General features: G+C 39.1%; 2 protein-coding genes across 4 annotated transcripts in view; one reads left to right on the top strand and one right to left on the bottom strand.

Annotated features, from left to right (window-relative positions):
- Positions 1-8,415, bottom strand: part of TTC13 (tetratricopeptide repeat domain 13) — a 43,792-nt gene extending 35,377 nt beyond the window's left edge. The window contains exons 1-3 of one of the 2 annotated variants that reach the window (XM_072856311.1): positions 8,178-8,415; positions 4,546-4,640; positions 1,544-1,619 (exon numbers count right to left, since the gene is read on the bottom strand). In XM_072856311.1, the coding sequence (XP_072712412.1) occupies positions 1,544-1,619; positions 4,546-4,640; positions 8,178-8,397 (391 nt within the window). In that variant the 5' untranslated portion in view covers positions 8,398-8,415. The remainder of the gene's footprint in view (positions 1-1,543; positions 1,620-4,545; positions 4,641-8,177) is intronic. The other variant, XM_072856312.1, reaches the window with a different exon arrangement.
- Positions 8,296-25,081, top strand: ARV1 (ARV1 homolog, fatty acid homeostasis modulator). 2 transcript variants are annotated; one of them, XR_012041566.1, is made up of 6 exons: positions 8,296-8,752; positions 18,596-18,715; positions 20,360-20,513; positions 21,741-21,965; positions 22,450-23,662; positions 24,937-25,081. XR_012041566.1 is itself a non-coding variant. In XM_072856313.1 (5 exons), the coding sequence occupies exons 1-5, from the start codon at positions 8,396-8,398 to the stop codon at positions 22,578-22,580; spliced, it is 987 nt and encodes a 328-aa protein (XP_072712414.1). In that variant the 5' UTR covers positions 8,296-8,395; the 3' UTR covers positions 22,581-24,911. The 2 variants fall into 2 exon arrangements, 1 of the variants encoding a protein (XP_072712414.1); XM_072856313.1 differs by lacking the exon at positions 24,937-25,081 and having other exon boundaries at positions 22,450-24,911.
- Positions 25,082-25,963: the final 882 nt, after the last annotated feature.

Below are 25,963 nucleotides of genomic sequence, written 5' to 3'. Positions count from 1 at the left end.
TTGCCAAAAAAGGAAAGAAAACCAGCAGAGTGAAGGACAGGTTGAAGAGCTCTTGAATTTTCCTCATTTCATTCTCCTCCAAGACTACACAGTTCTTAGTATCATCTTTACAGTTCCAATCCCAGAACACAGAACAGTTGGCACATAAAATAAAATCAACTCAACCATGCCAGTATAAAGGAAAAAACTGGAGGAAGCAAGATAATGAAGACTCATTGTCTTGCTGATAATGAGTTTATTTTGTTTATCCAAGACTTGGCAAAACACAGGAGGTCATAGACTATGTCTGTAAAACTATGGCAAGTGATTGGCTGCTAGTAGCTGATACACTATCAGCTTCTTTTTAAGTTTTATCTCTTCAATTAATCTTTTAACCTTTAATTAAATACTACAAAAATAGAAGTACTTTATTATGAAAAATCTAAGGGTTAACAATGGTTGATTAGCCTAAGTATCTGGGTACCAACATTGTTTCAGAATGCCCCATACATTTCACACTACTTTTCCTCAGAACAGTTAAAAGTAACACACACAAACAAGAAGGCTCCTCACACCATGACATACTTGAAGTGGGTAGGTAGATGCCAGCCTATAGGCCAGACATGAGGATAGGGACCTTCTGGCATAGTCTTCCAAGTCTACAGAGCAGATACTAAAAGCATCAAATATTTTCTGCTGGATGGAAGTTTGGTATTCCCTGCAGGATTCTATGAACATAGTTAGGTATGCTAGGAATATGAGAAAAGATTAAGCCCCCAAATTTTCCTGGATAAATCCATGAAGGCAGAAGTTATGTCAACAAAAAACTACTCAATTGTTTTAATTTTGTTAGACAACTTATGAATAAAGTCTCCCTTTGCTCTTATATAAAAGACAGTCTGCTGCCTTCCTTGTCATACTTCCTCAACAATCTCTTTGCTGCCTCATACCACCTCTGCTTTCTACAGAGTATACCAGTTTGGAGAAGCAGTGCAAGTAACTCCTTCCTCAAGTCCTTTGAGAAAAGTATTTCCTGTTGCTTTATTTGAAATGCCTCCATTTTCTGTGCTGAGTGTGCTTTGAAAAAACATCAAGTAGCAGCCTGTATAAGGACATAATTTAGAAAGCCTTCCTGCTGCCTATAAGCTTTGATGGGAAGAGTGTGTGAAGAGGGGAAGACAGATCAAAGATCTATGCTTGATAGAAAGTATATTCCATCAGTAAAATTTTCTGGATGTTTGAACAGTTTTAGTCATCAGTAATGACAGAAAAAGGGAAGTAGGAAGTAGCTGAGACTGTTTAACAGGATTTAATCAAAATGCTTTTTGAACACCTGCTTAAGCAGACATGGTGAAGAATTCTAGTGAGCAAAGCAGAAAAGATTTTTAGGAAGATACACACATTTTCTTTGTATGATCAGAGAAAACTCATTGTATTTTCAGGCTTATTAGTATCACTTTAAAATTAATGCACCACTAAGGGATCATCAGTTTAGTCTCAAAACATTCAGTGCTAATAATTAGCACATAATTCACCTGCACAAACTTTATATACGGCATCTTACCCAATTCTTCATTTGTGTTGTCATTATCAGTAGCAAACGGAAATCGTTTTTGCTCTGCAAGCAACTTCGCTTGACTCTGTAAAACATCATGTTTTTTAAGTGTTCAGCAAACAACAGTAAAGAATTTAATAGAAAACCCATGTCTTAAATCCTTAAGAGAATGCCTTAAATCAAAAAGTTAAGACTAATGTGATTGCTTTAAGGTAACTGAAAACAAATTCATTCCTAGTCTTCCACAGGGAGAAAAATTGCTCTTCAGCCAGATGATGCTGTTATCCTCTCTAACATAAGGCTAACCAAACCTTGCCGAGGAAAGGACACTGTCAGCATTTTACCAGTGGCTGATGTTTCTATATTACATCTGCTCAGCATGAAGTTTTGGAAGTCTTTCTAAGACACATGCTACTTCATAGGAAAGTTTATACTCTTTACCCCATTAATTATTCCTTTGTCTCCTGAAAAGGGAAGGGTACTGCAGAAGAGTAAAACACTGAAAATGAAACACTGAGAAGAGTATCGCTCCAGCAATAAAGACAAGTTTAACTTAATAGTGCCATACTAAAGTAAAAAGGCTGTCCTTTTAACAATAACTTTCTATCAGTTACAGACTGTTCAGCCATTTGTAGCCTCATCTAAGATTTCTGTTGCCCAAATAAAGCGCCTACAGAAACCAATACTGCCAAAGACAACCCCTCAGAAATACTCTGTTCATTTTCACAAGTATTTTCCATAGACAGCTGTAAGCCTACCAGAGCAGTTTATGTTAGAAAAATACATAATGCTTATTTAATTAATAGGCCTTCCAAACTGTTTTAGGAAGCAAGAAGGGGAAAAAATAACTACTTCTCTCTCTGCTCAGTTCTCTTCTTTTGCTTCAGCTAAACAGCACATATGTACATCTTTAACTTCAGAGAACATATTTAACTCATCATTTCCTCTATTGAGAGGACTGCACTTTGCCCTCCTCCCTCCCACTCTTTTTGGCTTGTTCAATCAAAAGTAGCCTCGTTACTTCTGTCCATTACACAGACATTTCAATGCTGTCAAAGCACAAAAGTAACTGGCCAAATTCCATTGCACAGTTTCTGCCCTGTTCATCTGAGTAATGAGAAGAAAGTTTGGTCTGCTCTAAAAACTTGAGTATTTTGGAGGGTATGAACAATAAGCAAATCGGGTTTTACAAACCTTGTTTTTACTGAAATTAGAGATCATGTATGAGCTGTGCATTACACTATAACGTTCTGAGAATTATTACTCCACCTACTGCTGCACCTACAGTAACAGAATGGAAAAGTTCTTTTCCTCAGAGAAAAAAGTCATTAAAAAACAGTACAAGAATGAGCAGGTTCAACAGGTATACCAATTAGAAAGCTAAATCTACATTGCAGACCGTATATATTTACAAATCACACACCTACAAACACAACCTTTTTATATCATCAATGCCCTTCAGGTAATTTCCAGAAAACCTGCTTCAGAAAGTGATCTTCAATATTTAACTCTGCAAAACATTATTCTTCTATAATTGTCTTAACATTAGAAAAAAATCATTTTTACCAAAGTACAGCCTCTTCCTTGGTGGATTTACAAAAAATGCCTACACTTCTTTGTCTTCAGACAAAAGATAAGATATAGCAAGATTCCACGCTGGGTATTGGAAAATAAGCTACAACCAAAAGAATCTGGCATTACATTAATATCCTATGAATTACAGCTGCACGTGACACTCAGCAAGAGAAGTACCACACAGTTTCCCCTGCCCTCATATACCTCGCCTGTTTTTTTATCATAGAATAACAGAATAGCGTTTGGTTCTTGGGGTGGGGGAGGAAGGGAATTCATACTTCAACAAATTCTGAATCCAGTTATAGGTTAGACATCCTGCAGCTCTACATGCAAAAATTGCAAGTCATTCTGCCTTCAAGAAATGAGAGAAAAATTGTCATCACAGCACCAGCTCCCGATAGGTTGAATTGTCGCGCTCTTCAAAACAATTTTTTTCTTGAAACAGGGAAATTTCTAACAAACTAATATATATTTCACTGCCTTAGAAAGAATTGCTGGTACTGCTAGACTAGACTAGACAGAAGATCTGACCAATATCTGATGAAGTAACATCTAAGGAGAATATTCAGGTTAAATAATTGGCTTGGTGGATTTGCAGTAGAGTAGTTTTATTTCCAAATGCCACCTTTGAATAAGTTGTTTCAAATTAGAATATTGTTTCCTCACTCCCCCATAGCCAATAATTTCTACAGATTTGCCAAGGCTTCTTTGTATATTCACATGGGAATTATTTGAAGATTTTCAATATCTGTGACTCTACTGGACTGGAGAAGTAACATCAAAACTGTGTTCTGATGTAGACTGAAGATTATATTTGTTCAAGATCAATAGGTTAACAGTAGTGTTGGAAGAAAACCCAAATTCCAAAACAATCCTCTTGAAGTCTCTCTACCAAGAGATACTCTTTTTTTGTTAGAATATTCTCCACATACCACGTCTGTATTACATTTAGTGAAATATGGTCTGAAGCCTCTAACCCTATCATCTGTGCACAATGTCATTTCTGCAGCAATTGCAAGTTATCACTCCTACTCTTACATGCATTTTGTGGTAAACCTCCTCAGGTAGTTAATCTGGGTAAAAACTAATGCACCTTTCCCTTTTTCAGCCATAGCCTCTGCACCCCTAAAAATAAAAAAATAATTGGAAGACTAATCCAGGCGAAGGTTAGCCTTCAGTGGAAACATCAGCTTCAATTAGTTGAAACTGCTGACAGCCCTAGAGACTCATGATGGAGTACTACAAAATCACATTTTCATGAGCAAGTTGAGTTCATTCATACCTAAGCCTTTTAGGGACCTATGCCTACTGATTAATAGATTCTATTTGTAGTTATTTGCCTGAACTTTGTTCTAACTGGTTATGCAGCTAAAGTGATCCGCGACTTCAACAATCTATTAAAAATTGGTTTGTACATTATATTCTTGATAGCATACCAGAATTTTTTCTGTGTTGAGAGAAAGCACAGATTCACAAGATGAAGACCCTCCTATGTTACAATCCGATTCATGGAAGTGCAAAAATGATGAATCTGGGGGAAAAGAGAGAAAATACCTTTAGGAACTCAAAGAATTACATGAATGTTCTATTATCACATCTCACATTTCCTCATGTTCATCTGAACAGCATCCCCATTGGGCACTCCACAAGGCAGAACTTTCATCAAGTGTTTTCTGCACACAGCACTACATCCACACAGCCAGGGAAGCAATAGTTGACATGACTGCTTTTATATAATTAGTTTTATCGCTACTTCGGCTTATCCTTTTAGCTAAAAAGACACGAAAAAAATAAAAAAGAGGAGGGGAATAAAAAGGGAAGAAGCTGGAAGCAAATAAGAAAAGTTTGGGGTAGACATGTCCCCATTTGGCATGATTCCATTCTCTGGCCCAAGAAATTAAAGACAAAATTATCATTCCAACCCCAGAGAGGAAAATAAATGGAATGGACCATACAGAGGTAGAGAAAGAGTTGCTGCTGGAAGTCCAGGAAACAGAGGTATAAAGACTGTGAAAAGCAGACAGAATAGTAAACCATAATTGACTGAACACATACAAAGGTCCTCACAGGTACATTACTAAGAGGGCCATTACAAAAAGTATAAGACTGATTCAAGTCTATGAAAAGTCAAGCACAGCTTGTTGGCATAGCAGAGAAAAAGTTTAACAAAGGAAACAAATAAACAAGTTACAGCAATAATCAACAAAACCCCCTAGATTGATACACTATAGAAGTCACTACTTCACCTACTTGGTGCTTTAACTGCTATCCCAACAGAATTGTTAGCTTTCAAATCTTCAGATCTTAAAGCTTCTACTAACTTGAAATATTTAAAGAGTAAACAAGAAAAAACAAATAAACAGTATTATCTATTTGATTCCATGTCACAAATACCAAATTTTATCATCTCCCCTAACATTTGTAAATATAAGCTTGATACAAAGTTTGAAAGGCTGGGGGGCAGCGTGTGTTTCTAATTCACTTTTACAGGTAGCACTATTCTTACATTTTGATTACATAAGGGTTGCAGTTAGTTAACTCCCCATTTCTCACAAGTACAGGGCTAAAAGAGAAAAAGAAACAGTCTTCTTATAAAGAGAAGTCAAAACGGCATCTAAAATCATTCCCTGTAAATAGAAACTTGGAACTAAGTTGAGCCATAAACGATAACTGGTGGGAGAATTTTTACAACAGAAGCAAGAGTGGTGAAAAGCAGAAGGTCAAAGTTTAAAGTCAGAAAGTCCTGTAAGAACAGTGGCTCACTACCCATAGTTTCCAGAAAAAGCGTTGCCAGTAAGAGGTTTCAACACTGCCCTTTGTTATTCATGTTGGACAAACCCTCTTGTGCTATGGCAGCATTATTAACACATTACTTGTTCTGTCGGTGCTTGTAAGTCAGTGATGGTTAAGAGCCATTGTTGTGGACTCACTGAGCAATTTTTGCTTCACAAACCAAGACAAAGAGGTGCAGGTACAGCCTACCTCCAAATAATTTTCTGCATAACAGCAACAATTTAGTGAAGGAACTTTTTAATAAGGTGGCAGGGAATAAGAAAAGCCTATCTGTTACAACCTATAGGGGGAAAAGAAGCCTTCAAATCTTGCAATTCTTGGGGCAGCAAACTGCTTTACTCATCAGGAAGAATGGATCTGCCTTTGTCTGCAAGTTAGATACAGTCAAACCTGTACCACATTGTCGCATTAACAACTTTATGAAAAAGTAGAAACACCAACCAGAGAAATTACCCTGGACCTTGTAATAGGCTACAAGAGAAACTATTTAATATTAAAAAAATTCTCAGCTTCTAGGAAAGTTGTACTAAAACAAAGAGTGAGAGCCTAAGGGAATTTTTCATCTGGCAATTTATTTAGCCACAGGATTTAAATAGCAAGGAGTAAACTGGTACACAGCTATTTCAGGGTAAGTATGCTGTTCTGTAACTAAGGGCTATCTTATTATCAGTGTATGCAAAGTACCTGAGGTACCTGATGATTTAAGCAGAATTCCTTATATCAATCTGAATTACAGTGGTCTCTTAAAACAACATCCACCATTAAATCAAAATCTAATCTTCCAAACACACCTCTCAAGGAGTATCCTGAGTCAATCATTCATGTCTTAGTAACAAAGAGATGTAATCAAATGCTTTGCCATTTATTAACTTGTATAGAGATTTTATCTCAACACTGGGTGAAAGTCTTTTTGGTTTTATGCTTAAGCTTGAATGATTTGGAGCAATGGTCACCTGAGCTAACTTTCACGATCTGATTTAGTGTTTATGTACTACGGCTCTCAGCCACTGTAGCCACCCCTCTCCCCCCCCCTCCAAAAAAAAGCATCTGATGTAAAATACCTGCTTAACACAGACAATATAGATAAAAACTAACCAAAGAACTTTAAACTGTGATGACAAAAGCACACACACAGAAGAAAAAAAAGCAGATGTAGGAAACTCATAACAAGGTATTTCTAGAAAGTCTGTAGTTTTGAGTGGATTACACTAGCTTTATATTGCCCTTAGGGACCACAGCAATTGCTGATATGAGCACAGACTTTATGAAATAGGGGGGGGGGGAAATAAAACCCTCCAGACAGCTAAGTAGTCATGACACATCACTGGTTGTTCTCATATAAGTAATTGAGTGTCTATATTGCATTGAATTGATAAAATCTTTTTCTTCATCTGTATTACATGTACATTGTGACTCAGACTGGCATTTTTGTATAGCACATTCACACTATATGCTCGTGATGAAAGATCATAACAGATTACCTAAGTCACAGGATCCTGATGCAACAGATATTTAAGCAGATAAAAATGGTTTTAACTGTGCCACCAATTAACTTGAAAAAGACCAGAAGATCTGCTACCTGAACTTGATGCTCCTGAAGAAAAGCATCCAGTTCACCAGCAAAATATATATAACTGTAGCTGAAAATGAATCAAGCCATATTCAACTCAACAATATGAGCACAAGGGGTTGGCATGTCTGTGTACTACTGAGTGCAGGGATTAAAAAGCACACAGAGTCCAGCAACTAGACTTGGCAGGTTGGCGAGTGGGACGACACGAATCCTCCTGGGTACTAGCATAGGCCCTACGGTTTACACGTTCAAGGGGCGAGAGCTTTTCCTCCGCTCAGTGCCACAGCCGTAGTCTCTGCCCCGCACTACACAACGGCACAACGCTACTCGGAGGCGCAGCTTACACTGAAGATGCCTCGGTATGAGTCAGCTGAACAGCAGCAACGCGTACAGGCGTCCTCCCGCCGCCGGGAGTCCGCACCGCCCCGGGCCGGCGTCCCCTCGGCCACCCGCGGTCTCTCAGCGTCAGGCGAGGCCCGGCCGCGCTTTCCTCGTCTGCTCTCGCCGCCCGCCGCCCGCCGCAGGAGCGAGGGGGGAGGGAGGGGGGGCGCCCGTACCGGCCACCCCCGGCCTCAGGGCTCCGCAGGGCCGGCCGGGCTCTGCGGTGCCGGAGGGCTCAGCGCCGCCGGCCACTGGGCTAACGGCCTCCTCACCCCCGTCCCAGGGCGGGGGGCGGTCGCCATAGCAACGCCCCCGACTCACCGCACTCGGCCGAGTACTGCTCTGCCCACTCCCCCGCCGAGGCGCAGCCGCCTGCCGGGCCCTGGCGCTGCCGGTGCAGCTCCTGCTTCAGCAGGGACAAGGCCGGGTACTGCTCGGTCAAAGCCAGCGCAGCCCGGGCCAGGGCCAGCACAGCCAGCGGCACCCACAGCCCCCTCACGGCCCCGGAGCCGCCGGCAGGTGCCATCTTCCCAGGGCGCATGCGCACCACTTCCCCCTCAGCCGGGGACGGAGGGCGCCCCACGCTGCCTCTCCCACGGGACGGGCAGGGAGGAGGGCGCCGCCGCGCTGCCCCCTGGGACATGGAGTTCCGCGCCGGCGCGGCCTGGCCGACGGCTGTAGCAGAAAACCACAACTCCCTGAATGCACCGCGGCGCGGGACAGGCCAGGCTCCGCCCCCGGACGCGGAAGCGAGGCGGTTTGGAGCGGTGACAGACCGGAGCGTGCTCTCGCGTGCCATGGCGGCGCTTGGAGCCTACCGCTGCATCGAGTGCAACAGGGAGGCGGCGGAGCTGTACAGGGACTATCAGCGCGGGGTGCTCCGTATCTCCATCTGCGTGAGTCGGGGCAGCGGCGGCGGCGGCCTGCGAGCGCGGTGGGGGCGGGGCGGCCGGGCAGAGGGCGAGGGAGGCGGGAGGGGAGGGGAGGGGAGGGGAGGGGAGTGGCAGCGGGGGAGGGGTGTAAGCGGGAGGCTTCGACGTCAGCAGTGGCAGGCGGTGGCGCGCGCGGCACGTGGCGGCGTCCGCGCGTGGCCGGTGGGCTGCGCCCCTGCACGCGCCTCGCGCGGCGGAAGCTGCCGCTGCTGCCGGGCTCGGGCCCCGGCCCCGGCCCACGGGGCGTGTTTCTTCGCGGCTCCGATGCCCGCGGGATGGCCGTTTTCCGGGGATCCGGGCGTAGGTTTCCTGTTTGCCGAGCTTCCCGCCGCCATTTCCTTCGTTTCCTCGAGGGCACCTGCGCGGCAGCGCTGTCGGGGTTGGCCTGCGTGCTCCTGTACCGGCCGCTGCGGTACCTGCCCCTGTGCTCCCAGTCTTCTGCGCACTGAAAGGCAGAGCTGAGCGCGGCTCCGTCGTTGGACTTTGGTGAAGCTGACAAATAGTTGGCCATAAATGTCAGGTCTTGACTGATGATTATTCAGTGCATGCACAAGGACTTCTGTGTTACTTAGCCAGCTACAGCGGTTGTACTTTCCAAAATGGTACCAGCATGTTCTAGGCTGTTTACTGCTCTCCCTTCCCACTCTGCCTCTCACAGAGTTTGGGTTTTTTCCCATAGTGTTTTCATAATGTTAAAATAACTTTCTTCTCCTTTAGTGTCTCCCACGTTTTCTTGGAGACTTCATAGCCGCAGCAGAAAAGCGTTTACCTTTTTAAGAAGTGTTTTCAACTATTTCTAAATTAGTTATCAAATTTTGATAGGGTTTATGTAGACTTATCTCCAGTGGTTAGTTTTGACTTATTTTTTTGTAGTAAAAAATTGGATCACTTAGCACCCTATATTTTAGTGTGGGGAGGAAAAAAATAATTTTGGAATGGAGGGATCTGCAAATACATCTTGACTAAGCCTTTGATTTATCTGTGATTGTGTTTCACAACATCCTGTCTGCTCCTTATAAAATTGGGAAACCTTGTTTTTGAACAAATGTTTTGTAAGGGATTAGTTGTGTATCATTCAAACTTCCTTTGCGGTTGTTTCCCCCAGTTTTGTAGCCTTTGGCATTTTGAGAATGCTGCTAGAAGATGGGTTAATTTACTAACCATGAAGCTATAAACATAACAGATGACCAAAAAGCTTTGTATGAAACCTGTGATGAATTCCTTTACACCTTTATAACTTTGAGTCATTCAAGCATTTCTTAGATCAAAAATAGAGATCGTAGGCAACCAGATCTTAGGGGTATGTGGCCAGTTTATATTTGGGGAAAATAGTGGTTAGCTCAAGCTGAAAGATGTACATGTTCGATCTCGGCTTCTGTTACCAAGAAGCTGTGAAAACAAGATATGTACAAATTACTGATGATAGTAGAAAGAGCTGATTCACATCCTTCTCTTTTCCCAGCCCGGCAGTCAGTTAAGATGGCTTGTTGGTATAGAGCATAAACCAGCTGAAAATGCACTCAAAAATCTCTGCAGACGTTTCAAAAACTGGAGAGATCAGCGGTTTTCTTAGGTAAAAGACAGACAGAGTAATAGAGATTCATTTCTACTGGCTTTAGACATGCACACTGCAAGGAAAAATTGATTTTTAGTTGCTTTTTCGTGTTAGTATAATGTGTCATGTTTAGTAGTGGATATGAACTACATCAGATCATTGGTAGTCAAATCATGTAGTCAAAATTCATCATTAGTACATGATAAACATGTAAATGGTTTTCTTTGGAGCTCTTTCATGTGGAGCTTCAAGCTCATCTTTGAAGTCAAGGACAAGTTGGATACAAAAGGACAAATATAAAGCTTATGCCTGCAGCCATATCATGTAAGATTTAGCACATCTTGTAAACCCAGGTCATCAATTATGGTTATTAATTTGGCTATGATAATCTCTAAGGGAAACTGGGAGCCAGTAGATGGCACCCGTTCCTCTTATCATTTAACCATTTGAGGACTGAAGATCCTGGTCTTCAGGAGCTGTGGCATCCCATGTAGAATCAAAGACTTAAGTCCCAGTTGCTGTCTTCATCACAAACGCCTTACAAAAAGAGTAAAGAACAGACTAAAAGAAAGAGTAAAGAATCACGTTTTCCTAGCAACTTGGAATTCTGTCCACCTTTCTTCATGCAAGCCCGAGATAGGTACCATTTTTCACTTCCTCCTACCAGTCTGTTTCCTCTCTATGTTGTGGGTTGTCATGGTTCAGTTTCAGTCTTAGTCCTAGTTGCTCTTATGTGGTGCCGTGTCATATCATCTCTAACCCTTTCTCTCCATTTCCGGCCACCTAGGAAGTGCTGAGAGTAGGAGTGGTCCACACGAGGAACAGGCAATACAAAGCACGTTAGTAAGAAACACGTTAGCTCACGGTTTATAAAGTGGAGATGAGAACGTTAGAAGATTGCCAAGATCAAAAGATTCCTTCAATTGAACTGATCTGAATTCAGCTTTATCTGCATATTGCAGGAAATCACTGCAGTCGTCTCCACCTACCAAGAGCTCATAGTTTCTAACAGGGCTATTCTTGTTTTACTTTTTCCTTTTAATCTGGAAGAATAGTTTTATCACTGCACTAAACCTCTGCAGGCATGCTACTCCATGCAGGCAATGCTGTGCTCCAGCCAGAGAGCTGAAAAGTTGGTCAGCATCATGCTACTGACAACAAAAAGTAGGCAGGTACAGAATGTGATTTGATACCCTTCACAGACTTTCACGAGCAGTGTTATGAGTTTGTCAGTGTTATGAATCATCTTAACCGGAAAATAATGATAGCTTAGAAGTTTTCTCCACTTTAGAAAATATGAAGATCCCACTTGTCAGTGTGAAACATCATTTATATCAGATATTTATAAAACTTAGAGTGTAGGCCTCTAAAAACTTATGAAAAGCTGAAGGTATTTAAGAAAAATTTGAGGCCTGAGGTGAGATTAGAAGGTGTGACCACTCAGCCTGAGAACAGTTTTCATCTGTCTTTGTGGAATTAGAGCATCGAGTACTGCTACTCCATTGTAACATAAGGGAGAAAAAGTAAAAAGTACGTAGAAAGATATTGTATAGTGATACTCAAAGGGAGGCCAATGGACATCATCTAGATAAATTTTATTGTTAAAAAGCTTTGGGATACTTGTGTTTCATTCCTATTTTCAAGTAGTACATGAAAATACTGACACATTAAGGAAAAAAAATTTGTTCCATATGATATGTAACATAAAGGGTTTCTTTCCTTATTTTGGCCCCAGAAAATTAGGAACAAGCGGAACATTGCCAAGATTATCACTGTTTTACACTGACCTGTGGACTTGCCCCATGCTAGTTTAAAGTTATCCTTGATAAATTAATATATCTGCATCTAAAAGGTCTTTGCCATTCTTAGGATGTTCCTGTCATTCAACACCTTTCGGAACATTGTCTTGCGGTTGAAGAAGCTAAGTTGTCCCAACAACGTCTTCTATCTAGTCCTGCATTTCTTTTTAGGATGTGTTTAACCTGATCTGGGTCTGATTTTCAGGTGGAGGATTTAAATTTGAATGCCTAAGCAAAATACCATGATTCCATATTCTGTTATTAATCTGTTGAAGAGAAGAATGGATTTTTTCCAGAGGCAAATACTAAAAGCTTCCATTAGGGAACATCTGTTTCCAGCCCACAATATTAGAGTACAATTTTGGAAATTCAGCCTAGTATTCATGGTGCTGCTTCAGTTTAGTTCCTGCAGCATTTGTTATTGCTCTTAAGATAATTAAAAGTTTCTTTGAGGTCCATATTGTAATTTTAATGTGGACAAGCATTAAGGGCCTCACAAGTGTTAATATCTACTCTGGAAATAAATTTGCAACAGATACTGAAGAAACTAAAGAAACCTTCTTCTGTCAAACATGGAAGTCCACTCAGTACCATGAAACTCAGGCCATGACTTTTGTTAAGAGCTCTGCGAGGTAGCTAACTTTCACAAACTCGTCAAGTTCTGTAACTTTTTTTTAATCTGTTTCGTTTAATCAAGGCCAGTTTCAGCAGAAGCCTAGCCCAGACCTCTGGTGTTGTGCATTCCTTCTTGCTTGAGATTCACGTTTAGTGAATTAACCTTTTTCACATCCTGCATATATTTTGCTGTGGAAGTGCCATTACAAGAGACAGGTGGACTGTTGTTCCTTAAAAAGAACTTAAAGGTACTTAAAAATGGATAATGAAATTCTGAGGAAATTCACCTCCTCAGGGAGACCTGTTCAATATGTTTTTTCTTCAGTGTGATAACGGGGGGGTGGCGGGGCGTGTGTGTGGGGTGTGCAGGCTTGTTAGGATTGCCTCCAGTGAAAGTGACTCCTCATGGTTGCTTTGCAAGTCATGGGTGTGATTCTAGTCTTGTGCTGTGAACGTGCTGATGTTTTCCCTGTTCCGGACCAGAAGTGATGGTGAAAGTAAGTCTAGGTGGTTCTTTATAGAGGAGATTTTTGTTAGTTATTTTGAGATCCTTAAAACTTGAATGATCTGTAAGTAATACAGCAAATCTTCACTGAATATATTATGAACCAACCATTAACAACAGTAACAAAAAATACTGTTCAGATAACATTGCCACTACAGTATTAATGCTCTAGGGGAAAAAAACCACCCACCTTTGGCTAACCTGGAATAAATTCTGCAGTTAAAGTGCAATGAATATAAAAGGAAATTAGCAAACTTGACTTATTTAAAAATAGAAGGAAAAATGTGCAATTTTTAAAAATTTGGTTATAAATTACATATATGTTGTTGTGTTTAAAAATATAGTTTCAAAAATGTTAATCAGTCCAGACCCTAACAAAGGGAAAGAAATTATTCATTGCAATATGTAGAGCTCAGTCAGGATCCCCCTTGTGTTTTGTAATAAGAAAGCCAAATTGCCTGAGCAGTGCACACTTCATTTAGCTTTTCTGCAATTAAAAAATAATTGAGAAGCTCTTTTATTGCAGCAAGGCAGAGAGGCTGTAAATGCTTTGAATGCAAAGCATTTACGTGGTAAGGTAAAGAATCTGTCAAGAGTACAAAGATCATCCTGGAAAATAAAGTATGTTATTTTTCTTATTTACATAACTCAATCTACAGACCAACTCACTACTGGAAAACGTATCGTATAGGAAAAATTATAAAACATTATTTTTAATTTCAGTTTTCTGAAATGGAATGCATCTGAAACTGGACTGTTTTGTTTTTCAGCTTATTATGACACTTAGCCACATCCCTAATAAAGAACCCATCCCTGAAAGCAGCACAGCTAATTACATTTTATTGTTTAAGGGTGCAACTGGGATTAAGGGAGCTCTCGCAAGATGATGGGTCCATGTTAGTTTGCCCTATGAACGTATGTAAATGGACCTATGTTCATGTCGAAGCTATGTAAATGTTGTTAAAATTTGCTGTATATGTAGTCCAGCAAAAAATTGTAGCTTAATTTTGCTGAACTCCAATCCCTGAAGAAAGGAATACTAAAATGAGACTGTTTCACCAGTGTTTCTAATATCCAGAGATTTGTAAACATGTTCCTGGTGTGGTTTTCATGTTACTTTTAATTCAGGATGAAGCCTGGTTATTCAGTGTATATTTTTATTTTCTGTAGTGTCCTCTGGCTTCCTCTTCAAGAACATTTTTCCCTTCCACCACTGCCATCCCAAAATACTTTTACTTAAAAATTCAGTTATGTTTTAATGTTGGAGAGAGCACTCTAAAAAAGTCATGTTCATATACTTTAGGAACTTTGCCCTTCAGTGATAGTAGGTATTTCCTCACATATTTGTACACTGTATTGTATTTGGCATATGTTTGTGAACTGTGTTTGGAGTTGAGTATCTTTGATGAACAAAGAAAAGGTATGTCTTTTGAGTAATGTTATATAAAAGGCTGATAAACATGCAGTCAGAGTTAACATTTCAGTACTTCTTTTGTCTTATTTAATACGCTGAGATGTTAAAACAGATGTTACTTAACTATTTTGGATTGCTTTGATCAGAAAGAGTCTGATACACTACACTATGAGGAACATGATCGTACTAGCTTTTGAAGATTTCTTTTTTTCTTGAAGCTGCCTTTGCTCATTTTTCTTTAAATAATTTTTTTTAAGATAACTAAGCAAATTTCTAAGTTATGAAAATGAAAGTGTTTTTTTGGAAACAACAGACAAGCATAGTCAAATATTCCTAAATATTTGACTAGTCAAACAATTCCTAAACTAATATCCGTTTAAATTCATTAGAATATTGAAATACATTCAACACCCTTTTTTAAGGTATTTTTTAGGATTTTTTACAGTATCTGTTGAACTTCTGTGTGTCAGTATGAAACATTCGTAATTTTCCTTAAATTTACCAATTTAGAAGAAGATGCGTAAATAGAATTTATGGTGTCAAGCTTGACCTTTCTGTTCTGCAACATAGTCTGAAAGTACCTTTTAATCAAAGTAATGTCTATTTTTTCCAGGAAAGATACCAGTTATTTCCTGTTTCTGATGTTAGTTACCTATTTAAGGAAGAAATTAAAAACTGGTTAAAAACATAGAGAAATCCAGTTACTTCTTTTTCTCATTTTAGAACTGGTTATGATAACTGAGGCATCTCTCCAAGAAAGCCCAAAGAAGACTGAAAAAGCTCAGTTTTGTTAAAGATATGCCTTCTTCAGTCATGCTGAACAGGCCATTGACTGCAGCTGTGCAGAACTGCAATTGGGAATGAGACGTGAGCACCAGTATTGCAGTTCACTCCAAACTGCCTGACTAAAATCTTAAAAGTAGGTGTGCAAGCAGTTCTCCATAGCTGAGCTACTCGTACTGATCTTCTCTGAAAGTGTTAGTAATTATCAATGTCTGTGAAGTTACATCACTGTAACTAGATAAAGCTCTATCTAGTTAAACCTATGTGCACTTAAACTGCATTAACCCTTGCTTGCATTGATTTTGCTGAAGTCAGGCTCTAGTCACAAGTTTCCTTCCTAGGCATTTAAGCTTAGTGTCAGATGTTTTAGTAGTACAGCTGGAAAAAATAACAAAAAAGCCAGGTATGGAGAAAAATTTCATCCTAGAGGGTCTATTAATTCTGTAATGTTCTTATGGTATATCAAGTGTCATCTTCATTTTGTCCAATTGGCCTATGGCAGCGCACATAGTCTTCTGCAGTAGGGTGGTTTGTAGGTCTCACAAGTCCCTGAATGAACTCACGCTGGCTAGGTCACTGGCTGGATAAGCACAAAGGACTTTTCCTTCGTATAATTGAGACTCAAATAGAAATGAAGTTTATTACGAATAGGGCTCTCATCTAGCTCTAGAAGACAGGCAAACATGAGAGAGAGAGAGAGAGAGAGAGAGAGAGAAGTCCTTGAAGATGGCTGCTCTTTTGTAATACAGCAGATTTTCTTTTCCTGTTGAAGTAACACAAGAGAAATAGGATTCTTAAACGTTTGGTGGTACTATGCTGAAATACTGAATTAAACATTCATTAACATTAATACGTTACTTGCGTATTCATTTGTTCCAGTCTCCTTATACATCTGCAGTGGAATTTCTGTATTGTTGGTTTTGCCTGGAGGGTTGGTCTGATTATTTTAATTGTCTAAAATTAATGTCAGCTGTCAGTGAAAATTTTTCAGTACCTCTTAACTGCAAGTTTTCTGATTGGTGTTTGGTTGGGACCCTCCACTTGAAAAGATCATTCTTTACTCTTCTCAGAAAGATTTTTGACCCTGGTCAAAAAATGTTCTGTTGTAGGAAAATTTGAGAGCATAATAAATCCCAGGGTATGTAGGATATCCTTCATCTAACCTTTATGACACCCATTGTGTTCAGGAATAATCTTCTTTTGTTTATGCTTGTCCAGTGCTTGTGTGAATAAGCCTATAAAAAAATTAGAGTTTTCCTGTTTTACATCAACACAGAGATTTGACATATGTAAATTACCACCTATGAGAATATCTGTTCATGATTTCCCTGTAGAAAGAAATGAAGCAAGACACTCCCTTTAATTATGGTTGCAATTTCTTTTTCACTCTATTAAGTGCTGTAGCTGTGGTCTTCTGTTAATTATGTCCTTTCTTCCATCTCTCTCACTTTAATTTTAGACCTATCAAACCATTGGTTAATTGGGTCAATTTTTGAATTCATTACCCCTAACTGTGTACTATCATACACAGTATTTTCTTTTCTAATCCAAATGATTTTGTTGGGTTTTTTCCTTGAGCTGGACCAAGAATCACTGATTAGTGGTAGGAACATTCCTTAGACACTCTATTCAGCTTATGCACTTGTTCAGATGTTTTCCTTGATATGAATATTGGACTTTTGGGTCAGTTTGCTAGTGAAATTTTGCTTCTCAATTTCTCCAATAATAACTCTGGCAAAAAGCAAGGCAGAGTTAACTTTGGACACAAGGAATCCCTGTAAAATTGAAGAAAACCTTTTTGTTCTTTCCTGGGAGTTTGTCTGTAGGTGTGTGTTGTCTAATGCTGCATTTTTGACTGTTACAGCATTTCAGAAAGCCATGTGCATAGATTTCTCTTCTGGCAGTGCACAGCCGCGCACTCATTAAAATTGAAATAGAGATCGTTTCTATGACTGTTGTACTCTGAGCATGGCAGCTAATGTGAAGACCCAGGGGAGTGGGATTAGCTGAGGACAGGTTGGGGGAAACAAGTAGCTGAACTGGAGGATCGGCAGCAGGAGACAGCTGACCTGCAGGCGAGCACCGTTCTGCAAGTGCACTTGTTTGAGCTGAAGGGGTTGCTGTCATCAACTGCTGCTGCTCCTCAGCTCTCTGCTAGAAGTTATTTCCCCCTCAGGTCTGCTAGGTGAGCCTCTTGTAAGACTGCTATTTAACTGTCCTGTTCGCAGTTAGTATAATAGCCTTTTCTTAGCCTTTCTCATTTAAGTCAAGGAGTGACCACCCATGCAGGTAAGTCAATAAATCTGAAGGGGGTTGATGACAAGCAGTTCCCCATGGTCTGGGTGAAATAACCTCTCTAGTAGGCACAGCGAGAACCAGCAGATGTATTGGAGAAGTGATGGTCTAGTGTCTTGCCACTGTTCAGTAGCAATTTCTGACTCTGGCTATATCTGTGTGTGAAAACTACATTATCAGTATTCTAAATATATTGGTGTTTGTTCAATAATGGAAAGTGAATTGAAACATCTGGACTACTTACCATTATGGAAGACCAATGTAACATGAAAAAACATTTACTTTTTTTCTTGAAAGGAGGAAAAAGGTAGGATAGGAGGATGAAGCGTCTCTTTAAAGATAAAAAGAGTGATAAAAGAAATAAAGATAAGAAATAAAGATAAAAAGAGTGATAAAAGCAATTAATTTTATTTCAAAAAAATACCAAAAAAATCCCAAAATACCCAGTAGACAGGCTATGATCAGATAACCTTTAACAAGATACTGGTGCATTTCTTCAGTGTTGGGAAGGCAGTTTGGGTTTTTTGCATCTGTAGGACACAAAATGATTAATAAGTACATCATTGTATAGTTTATTATCTGTGTTAATCTGAAACCTATAAAAATCGATAACGCATCTTTATGTTTTATAAGGGAAATCCTAGTGTCAAGCGGGGGGAAGCAGTTTTTCTGGATGGATTAAAGACCTATTGAAAGTGAAGATTACATTAAAGAAAGATTAATAAGAATTGAATGGCTACTTTGTATTTATGCAGTTGTGCTAAGCGTAGAGGAACATTTAATAAACGCTTGTTTTTTTGGCTTTTTTTTCTTCTAATTCTTGTTATTTTGTGACTTTCAGAAATCCTGCCAGAAACCTGTGGACAAATACATTGAGTATGATCCTGTTATCATCTTGATTAATGCTGTTTTATGTAAAGCACAAGCATACAGGCACATTCTTTTCAATACAAAGATAAATGTAAGTTGCTATGCCCCTACCCTGTGACTTTGGAGGGGGGGGGGGTAAAGATATAGTTAGGTTTGGTAAGTTGGTTGTAATAGTTGTAAAATTTTAGGAACTGTTCTTCTGCCCTTCCGCAGGTTCCATCAAGCTGAATCGGTTTTGTTCTCAAAGTGGTTAAGCATCTAATATCGTGAATAGAACACATGAGATCTCAAACTCCAGCTGTTACTAAGAAGCTGTTACTGTCTCCCCAGCAGTGATACCACAGTACCAGAAAATGTAGCAGTCATCCCACATGTTAAAGAAAGTCCTAATTGGACTCATTGGAAGAGAAAGGTCTAATTTCAAGTTCATTTCCAACTTAAATTTCTGTTGGAAACAGTTCTTTTTGAAACGAGCTGTAGTAGTATAACATACCATATTAAAAATACTATGCCAATTAAACCTACTGTACTAATTTCTCATGAGTTTCCTACTGAGTAATTAACCATGTCTTCAAAACTATAGCAAAAGATAGTGGCTTTCACATGAAGCGTTGTTGATGCAGAGTTACGTAGTCGTCTTAGTTGTGCTGGCCCAGCTGGAATGTAGAGGTGTAGCTTTTCTGACAGAATTGCATACTTTTACTTTAAGGGTTGATTTCCGAGGAGAGGGAAGCTAATCTAGAGCAAACTGTCCAAGCATAAGTGTATGCTGGGTTCGTGTTGGTACCTCTTGGCCACTGTTAAGCAATGTAGATAGATACACTCACCTCGTCTTTCAAGCATAAATCTGACTAAAGGTTTTTAATGAATTCAATGCTTCTGGAGACTGGTAATGATGTTTTCCTTGAGGCTTCTGGAAGAACTATTCCGTCTGTGGAAATTTCGTCTATTCAAATAAATTGAGTTGAATTTTAAATTGGCTTGGCCTGTGCATGTGTGTGCAATTGGCATAACTAGTCTCTAATGGAAAAAGTAGAATCCACGCACAGAAATTGCATTGGTTTATTTAACTCTGTATAAAATCAGAATTCACCCCACATACACACTGGCTTACAGACTGTTTAGTGTGGAAACATGCTAACTGTGGACCCTCACGATATCGTTTTTGCAGTCACTTCAGAGGATACTTTTTGTTTAGTTACATTGCTCCATTTATTTTTGCTTCTTCATCCTTATCTGAACTGAGAAATGGTTTTGGTATAACTACACTACCAGTTTCTTCTAATGGAGATTGTCCCAGGGAAAACCAGAAACAAGGCTATTTAAACCAGTTCACTGAAGGGAGTAGTTGCCCTGAAACTAAAATTTTTGCTAGTATAGTTCTGCTAGCTATGGCACAGTTTTGTTTTTATATTCCTAACTGAAACACCCTTCCCAATTAAAAAAAAAAAGTATAGAGCAGGCTTTGCAAACTACAGTTACATGCTTTCTTCTGTATGGAACTGTTTCCTACCTTCTCTAGTTGGTTTATCATGTTAATTTATGTTAAAAGGATTATGTGCTAAACTAGTGGCTCAACAGAAGTAATTTGCTTATATTTCTAAACAAAAATAATAAACTTACAGAGCCTGTTTCTGTGGAGATGTAGAAATGTATTTTAAATACCAATTTAATACTAATATTTTAATTTATGCTGATTTAATACTAATGCTTTTATTATTCTTTCATTTACCAGATTCATGGGAAGCTCTGCGTATTTTGTTTGCTCTGTGAGGCTTATCTCAGGTGGTTGCAACTACAGGATTCAAGCCAAAATGTAGATCCTGATGACTTAATCAGATACGCCAAGGAATGGGATTTTTATAGAATGTTTGGTATAGCTTCTTTAGGTAAGATCAATAATTAGTTCATGTAACTATTTACTCTTTAAGCATTGAATAACTTAATGAGTCTTTCATCAAGCCTGTATTGCAAAAATTAATACAGAATGGATGTCATGTCCTACCCAGTATGGTTAAACGATTATACACATACTCTCTCATTTGCCTTCATTTAATGCAAATGTGTATTTCAATCCTGATTACAGTTCAGACTGATATGATAAGCATTAGATACCAAAACAATGAAAAGTGGCAATATTCAGAAATCTATCTGAATCCATTTACATAGTTTTGAAGACCAGTGTAGAGCTCAGCCTTATTCCATATTTCATGTTGACTCCAAGGTTTATTATTCATTAAGGTGATGCAATATTAAGGATGATCCTTACAGAAGTAAACAAGAATCCAGAAAAGCTGTATCTGGGGTTTTTTTTGACATGCATACACCAAGATACAGAGCAGTGTCATCACTGGTAAAGAGTAAATAATTCTGTGCTGCAAGTCTAAATTTGAAGGCAGGGGAGGGTTTTGTTTTATTTTGGTTAATACTTTTATTCTCATATTTTTTCTGGTGATAGCGTTTAAATCAAGCCCGCAGACTAAAACTAGTATTTCCCTTAGACTTCAGAGTTTGACTTCAGTCATTTATTGTCTAGTGTTGCTCTAAGTAGGTTTTCATAACAGGTCAGTAAAAATGTTGGAACTCGTTTTTCAGTAGCAATTCATCTATTACAGTTGTCATGAGAGTTGCTTTGACGTCTGCATTAATACCAGCATTACGCAGGGACGCGGCGTCAGAAAAGTCCAATAGCTCAATGATATTTTCGCCTTAGTGTTCTTTCCCATGCTGGATGGGACGGATTCATTGCTGGTGACCTTTTCAAAAAAGACAAGTATTGATTTTGTTTTACAGGCTAACAGGTTGTTGAAAAAAAAAAAACTTCTCCTTTTGTTATAAAGGAAAAGTAAAGGAAGTTCATATGTTAAACTTCCTGTGCTGTACGGTGTCAGAAATTATGAGTATGACAGTCCTACAGACAGAATTCTGTGATAGAATTATTTTGATTGTCATGAATGAACACAGAAGATGGACGACATGTTCATGTTTGTGTATGTCTTTTAAATAGCAGTGGCTCAGTTGCATTTGGGGGACATCATTTCACTGAAATTTACTGAAAGAAGGACTTGATTTTGGCACTTCATTCTCTCTTTCCGACTCCTCTTATTTCCTCTTAGAACAAACTTCATTTTTGCTTGGCATTTTTATTACCTTATGGTGGATGAGACCTGAGATGTTGAAAACAAAGTCTGACTTCATTTTACTTCTCAAAGCACTGCTGTTGTCCAGCTATGGAAAGCTTTTGCTAATTCCAGCTGTTATTTGGGAACATGACTACACGCCTTTGTGCCTTGTATTTATAAAAGTGTTTGTCTTGATATCAAACTCTCAGGCAATTAGAGGTATGTTTTTGCTTTTTTATTACTACGTTATTTGTATAGAATGTGTGTGAGAGAATGCAGCTGTTATAGAATTCATTATTGCTGTTAAATTTTTTAATTGGTATCAGATATGTGACTGAAATAGTTCTAGCTTAAAACTGTGTTATTTAGACTTTAATGGAAAGCGAATGAAACAAAACGCTTTATTAGAAGAAGAAAAAGCACCTCTTATCTCACTATCATCTCTTTGTATATGCTGTATTATACCTATCAGATCCATCAGTTAGAATTTGAGACAACTCATCATGGATCATTGAAACATAAAGTAGAATTCTTTGTGTGTCTGGAAGATTATGAAAATTTCATGTTAATTTTATGCATGTCTTTGGAATGCAGACTTTAACAGATTTATGTGATTTCTTATACATACAAGTTAATATGAATTCTCACATGGTTTCTATCATCTTCTTAAATGCTGATAAATCTACTCTGTTTTATTTTGCAGTTACATTGAACTTGAACCGAATGCTCCCTTGGTTGGCCATTATCTTTGGATTAATTTTGGAAAATGTTGTGGTCTGCTTGTTCCAGAAAATGGGATGGGATGTTATGTTTGAAACATCAGCCCAGATCTGAAGAAATACCAACAACGTGATGATCATTTTCTAAGAACAATCTCTGCCAGCAAGCTCCAAAGACACTATTTTCATAATGATAAAGAGGGTGATAGATAATAAAAACTTGCATTAGTGGTGAATGTAGACGGTTTTAGGATGAGTTAAAATGAGAAAGTTCAGAAGTTTGGCTATTTAATGTGGTGAGCCATAAAACCTCTGCCTTAGCTTGTTTATTTTCCCATTAAAAATATGATTGTGTCACTATCCTAATAGCTTTATAAATCTGGCTGCATAGCTGTGGCTGTAACAAAAAAGGTACTCTAAAAAAATTCAGAACTGCTACCAATCACTGCATTTTGGCAGAAAGAGGAGGATGAATTGTTCCCTTAAGAGGAAAGAAGAGAGTCAGTGGAAAAATGTAAAAGCCAAAATTTGTATTTCCACAAAAACAGATTTTCAAAGAGAGAAGTGAACATGTGCAAACAGATTATAAGAGAAAAGGCAAGTATTGCAGAGTAAAACTACAGTGGGAAAACTAAGTTGCATTCTCTGGAATGTTTATGTAACAATCTAAAATAATAAAATATCTAGTTCTAGAGTAATCTCTAGGAACTGTAGTTTTAACTGGCTTGAAATTTTATGTGATCTCATAAACGCTGCTGCTTTATTCTGAAAGCTGAAAAGAGAGTGAAAGGACTGATCCCCAGCGTACATGGTTGTTTGGGATACCGCTTCTTCTGCATTTAATATTAAGCCACATTCCCCACACCCAGCCCTCATCTGGCAGCAGGTTTAGTGGAAGCAAAAAGTGAAGTATGAGGCTGCTCAGCAATAGAGTAGTACTTGTTAAAAAAACAAAAAACAAACAAACAAACAAGTTTAGGCCTCAATTAGTGAAGAAACATTTATAGAAGTTCTGCACCTTTTTCCCCAGCAGGCAAAGAGAGGGCTAGATGGCCCACAAAGGAACTGGCAGAATCAGTTTCTTCAAGACAGTAATTAGGACATGAACCTAATTCTTTTGTGCAGACCGGTCTCCATGACGTTCCATCCAACGTTTAATTCTCCTGCTTCAGTTCTGGAAGGCTGTACTATCTACAGGTACTACTTCCATTCTTCATTTTCCTCAGACGCAGGCTCCCATCTGTGTTTTGCAAAATGCATCAAATAACGTTTTGCAACATCTTCAAGTCAATTCCAAACAGGTTTAGATTAAGTCTAGATTATGATCACAGAAGACATCACACATGTTTGTCTGATGCAACTGCCCATGCCACAGTAAGTTTTTCAGCCAGAAAAGCAAATGGTTGCTGATTCTGTTTTAATAGGTCAGAGGATGACACCACTCATGCCATTTGTGTTACATTTGACATCTTTCTAAGCATGTGAAGGTATGGCTAGAGAAGGCAAAAAAACCCCAAATTGCAACCTCTTTTAAGTATGAGACAGTTTAACACTGCAACTGCCCCAGCAAGCACATAGTTGTGAAGGTGTTATGAGGGATCCACCTTGCTACTGGTGTGACTCAGTGGCCAGACCATTGAGCGTAGGTGTGCAGTTGCTCACTGGCTGAGCAGCAGCTTTGGCAACACGGTACCTAGAACATGCTTTGCTTTACATAATTATATTTGGGGAGATACTCCACCAACAGTATGTTGCCAAAGGTGCTTTGAGTAGTGCTCATCTTCCTCCCACAACACCAGCACGCAGCATGGCAACAGAGGCTGCAGGTTGAGAGAGTGCAAAGGGAAGGAGCAGTAGGTGTTTTAGAAGAGCTTCAGGGATGCTGGTCTGGCCTCCTTTCATTTTCCTCCTTTACCTTCTGCCTTGAGTTTAAGAAGGAATGAAGTTGTGCTGCAGCAGAGAGGATGACAGAAGAATATGCAGTAGGAAAATGCTGGTGCCTGCTGAGCCAAACCCTGTTTGTTATTGTAGCTGTCATCTGGCTTTTACCCAGCTCTCTGTTCATCTTAGTAAGACCTTAGCATTGCAGCTGATAAAGTTTCTCACCACTCTGTATGTCCCTCTTCAGGAAACGTACATTCTTTCTACCGCCAATTTTGTTTTTCCAGTGATGTAACAACAGTGCTTTGGTTTGTTCCTCTTAGGTTACTTTTTTTTTTTAATTGTTAATCTTATGTGTCATAGTTACACACAAAAGATTTTTTTTTCAGAAATTTCTCCCTTGTCTGCTCTGGCACTGGTTTCAGTCTAAAGGCTGAGTGGAGCACATTTAAGTGTGACTAATGCAAGGGGAAGATTTTGCATTACATGCATTACCTAGTCAGCAGCAAAATTGTAGATACAATGTATATAAATTTTGTTTTGGAACAGTTTTCTTAAAGTTTATTTTGAAATAAAAAATTTTATTTCAGGACATTTTCTGAGTTTTATTCAGAAGACCTAGAATGGACATGAACATATTCCGAAAGAAGAAATGCATATCTGTTGTGTCACATATTCCAATAACATATCAGTTATGCACTCTGTAATGCTATCGGGAGCCACCACTGTCTTTGTGGAGCTTTGAGGATGGAGAAGAAAATTAAGAGCTACAGAGCTGTGGAACAAAAGCAGGTGTTGTACAGGTTTTCAGTTTTTAAAGGCATCATTATTGTCTAGTAATGTAGGACATTCTGCCTTGTGCGGTTTTATGGCTACTCATTTACCAGAACTAACATGACAAATACACTACTATTTCATAAATCTAGGGGGAACTTGAGGATGCCCTCTGATGTGTGTCGGCAGGTGTGTGTGCAATTTGGATGCCTTTGGAAAAGGATTCCATATGGTGCTTGAGAGAACCTAGCCTATTTTAAGGTCCTGCCTGTTTAAAACAGTCATCTCTCTCTCGCTTTTATTCCTTTTTGCCTTTTGAGCTCCTCTTCTTTCATAAACTCTTTGTAATGAAATAGTGATCTGTGCTGGAAGATGTATGAAAAATAGCCTGCCCTTTCTATATGTCTTTGGTTGCTTCCTTATGGGAAAGGATTTACTTGGGTTAAAAATATTATAGTCTGCAAATGAACCCATGTAAACTCTTCGAGTTTTGCTCGGAATCAAAAGGGTTATTGTGGCCTATGGGAAATTCATGGGCCTATGGAGCAAATTCCAGAACTCTGTTGGATGAAATGCACAGAAGAACCAGTGATGTTATTCAGACTTGGGTTGAGCAACAGTTTAGTGATAGCACAGTGGGAGCTGGCAACTTTAACTGGGTCCATAGGTCAGGTAACAAGTATTTAGAAATTACTCTATACAAAATTGGAGAATTAGAGTATAAGCTAGGAAGGGTTAAAAGAATGTAGGTGTCGGGCAGGCTTCTACAAAATTAAGAGTTGAGAAGACTATAAGAACTAAGGGGATAGAATCTCAAGAAAAATTAATATGTAAGAAAAGATG

The sequence above is a fragment of the Ciconia boyciana genome, chromosome 3, assembly GCF_034638445.1.
Source record: "Ciconia boyciana chromosome 3, ASM3463844v1, whole genome shotgun sequence".
Lineage (NCBI taxonomy): Eukaryota > Metazoa > Chordata > Aves > Ciconiiformes > Ciconiidae > Ciconia > Ciconia boyciana.
The sequence above is the reverse complement of the archived record's forward strand: the minus strand, read 5'-3'. Positions and strand labels throughout refer to the sequence as shown.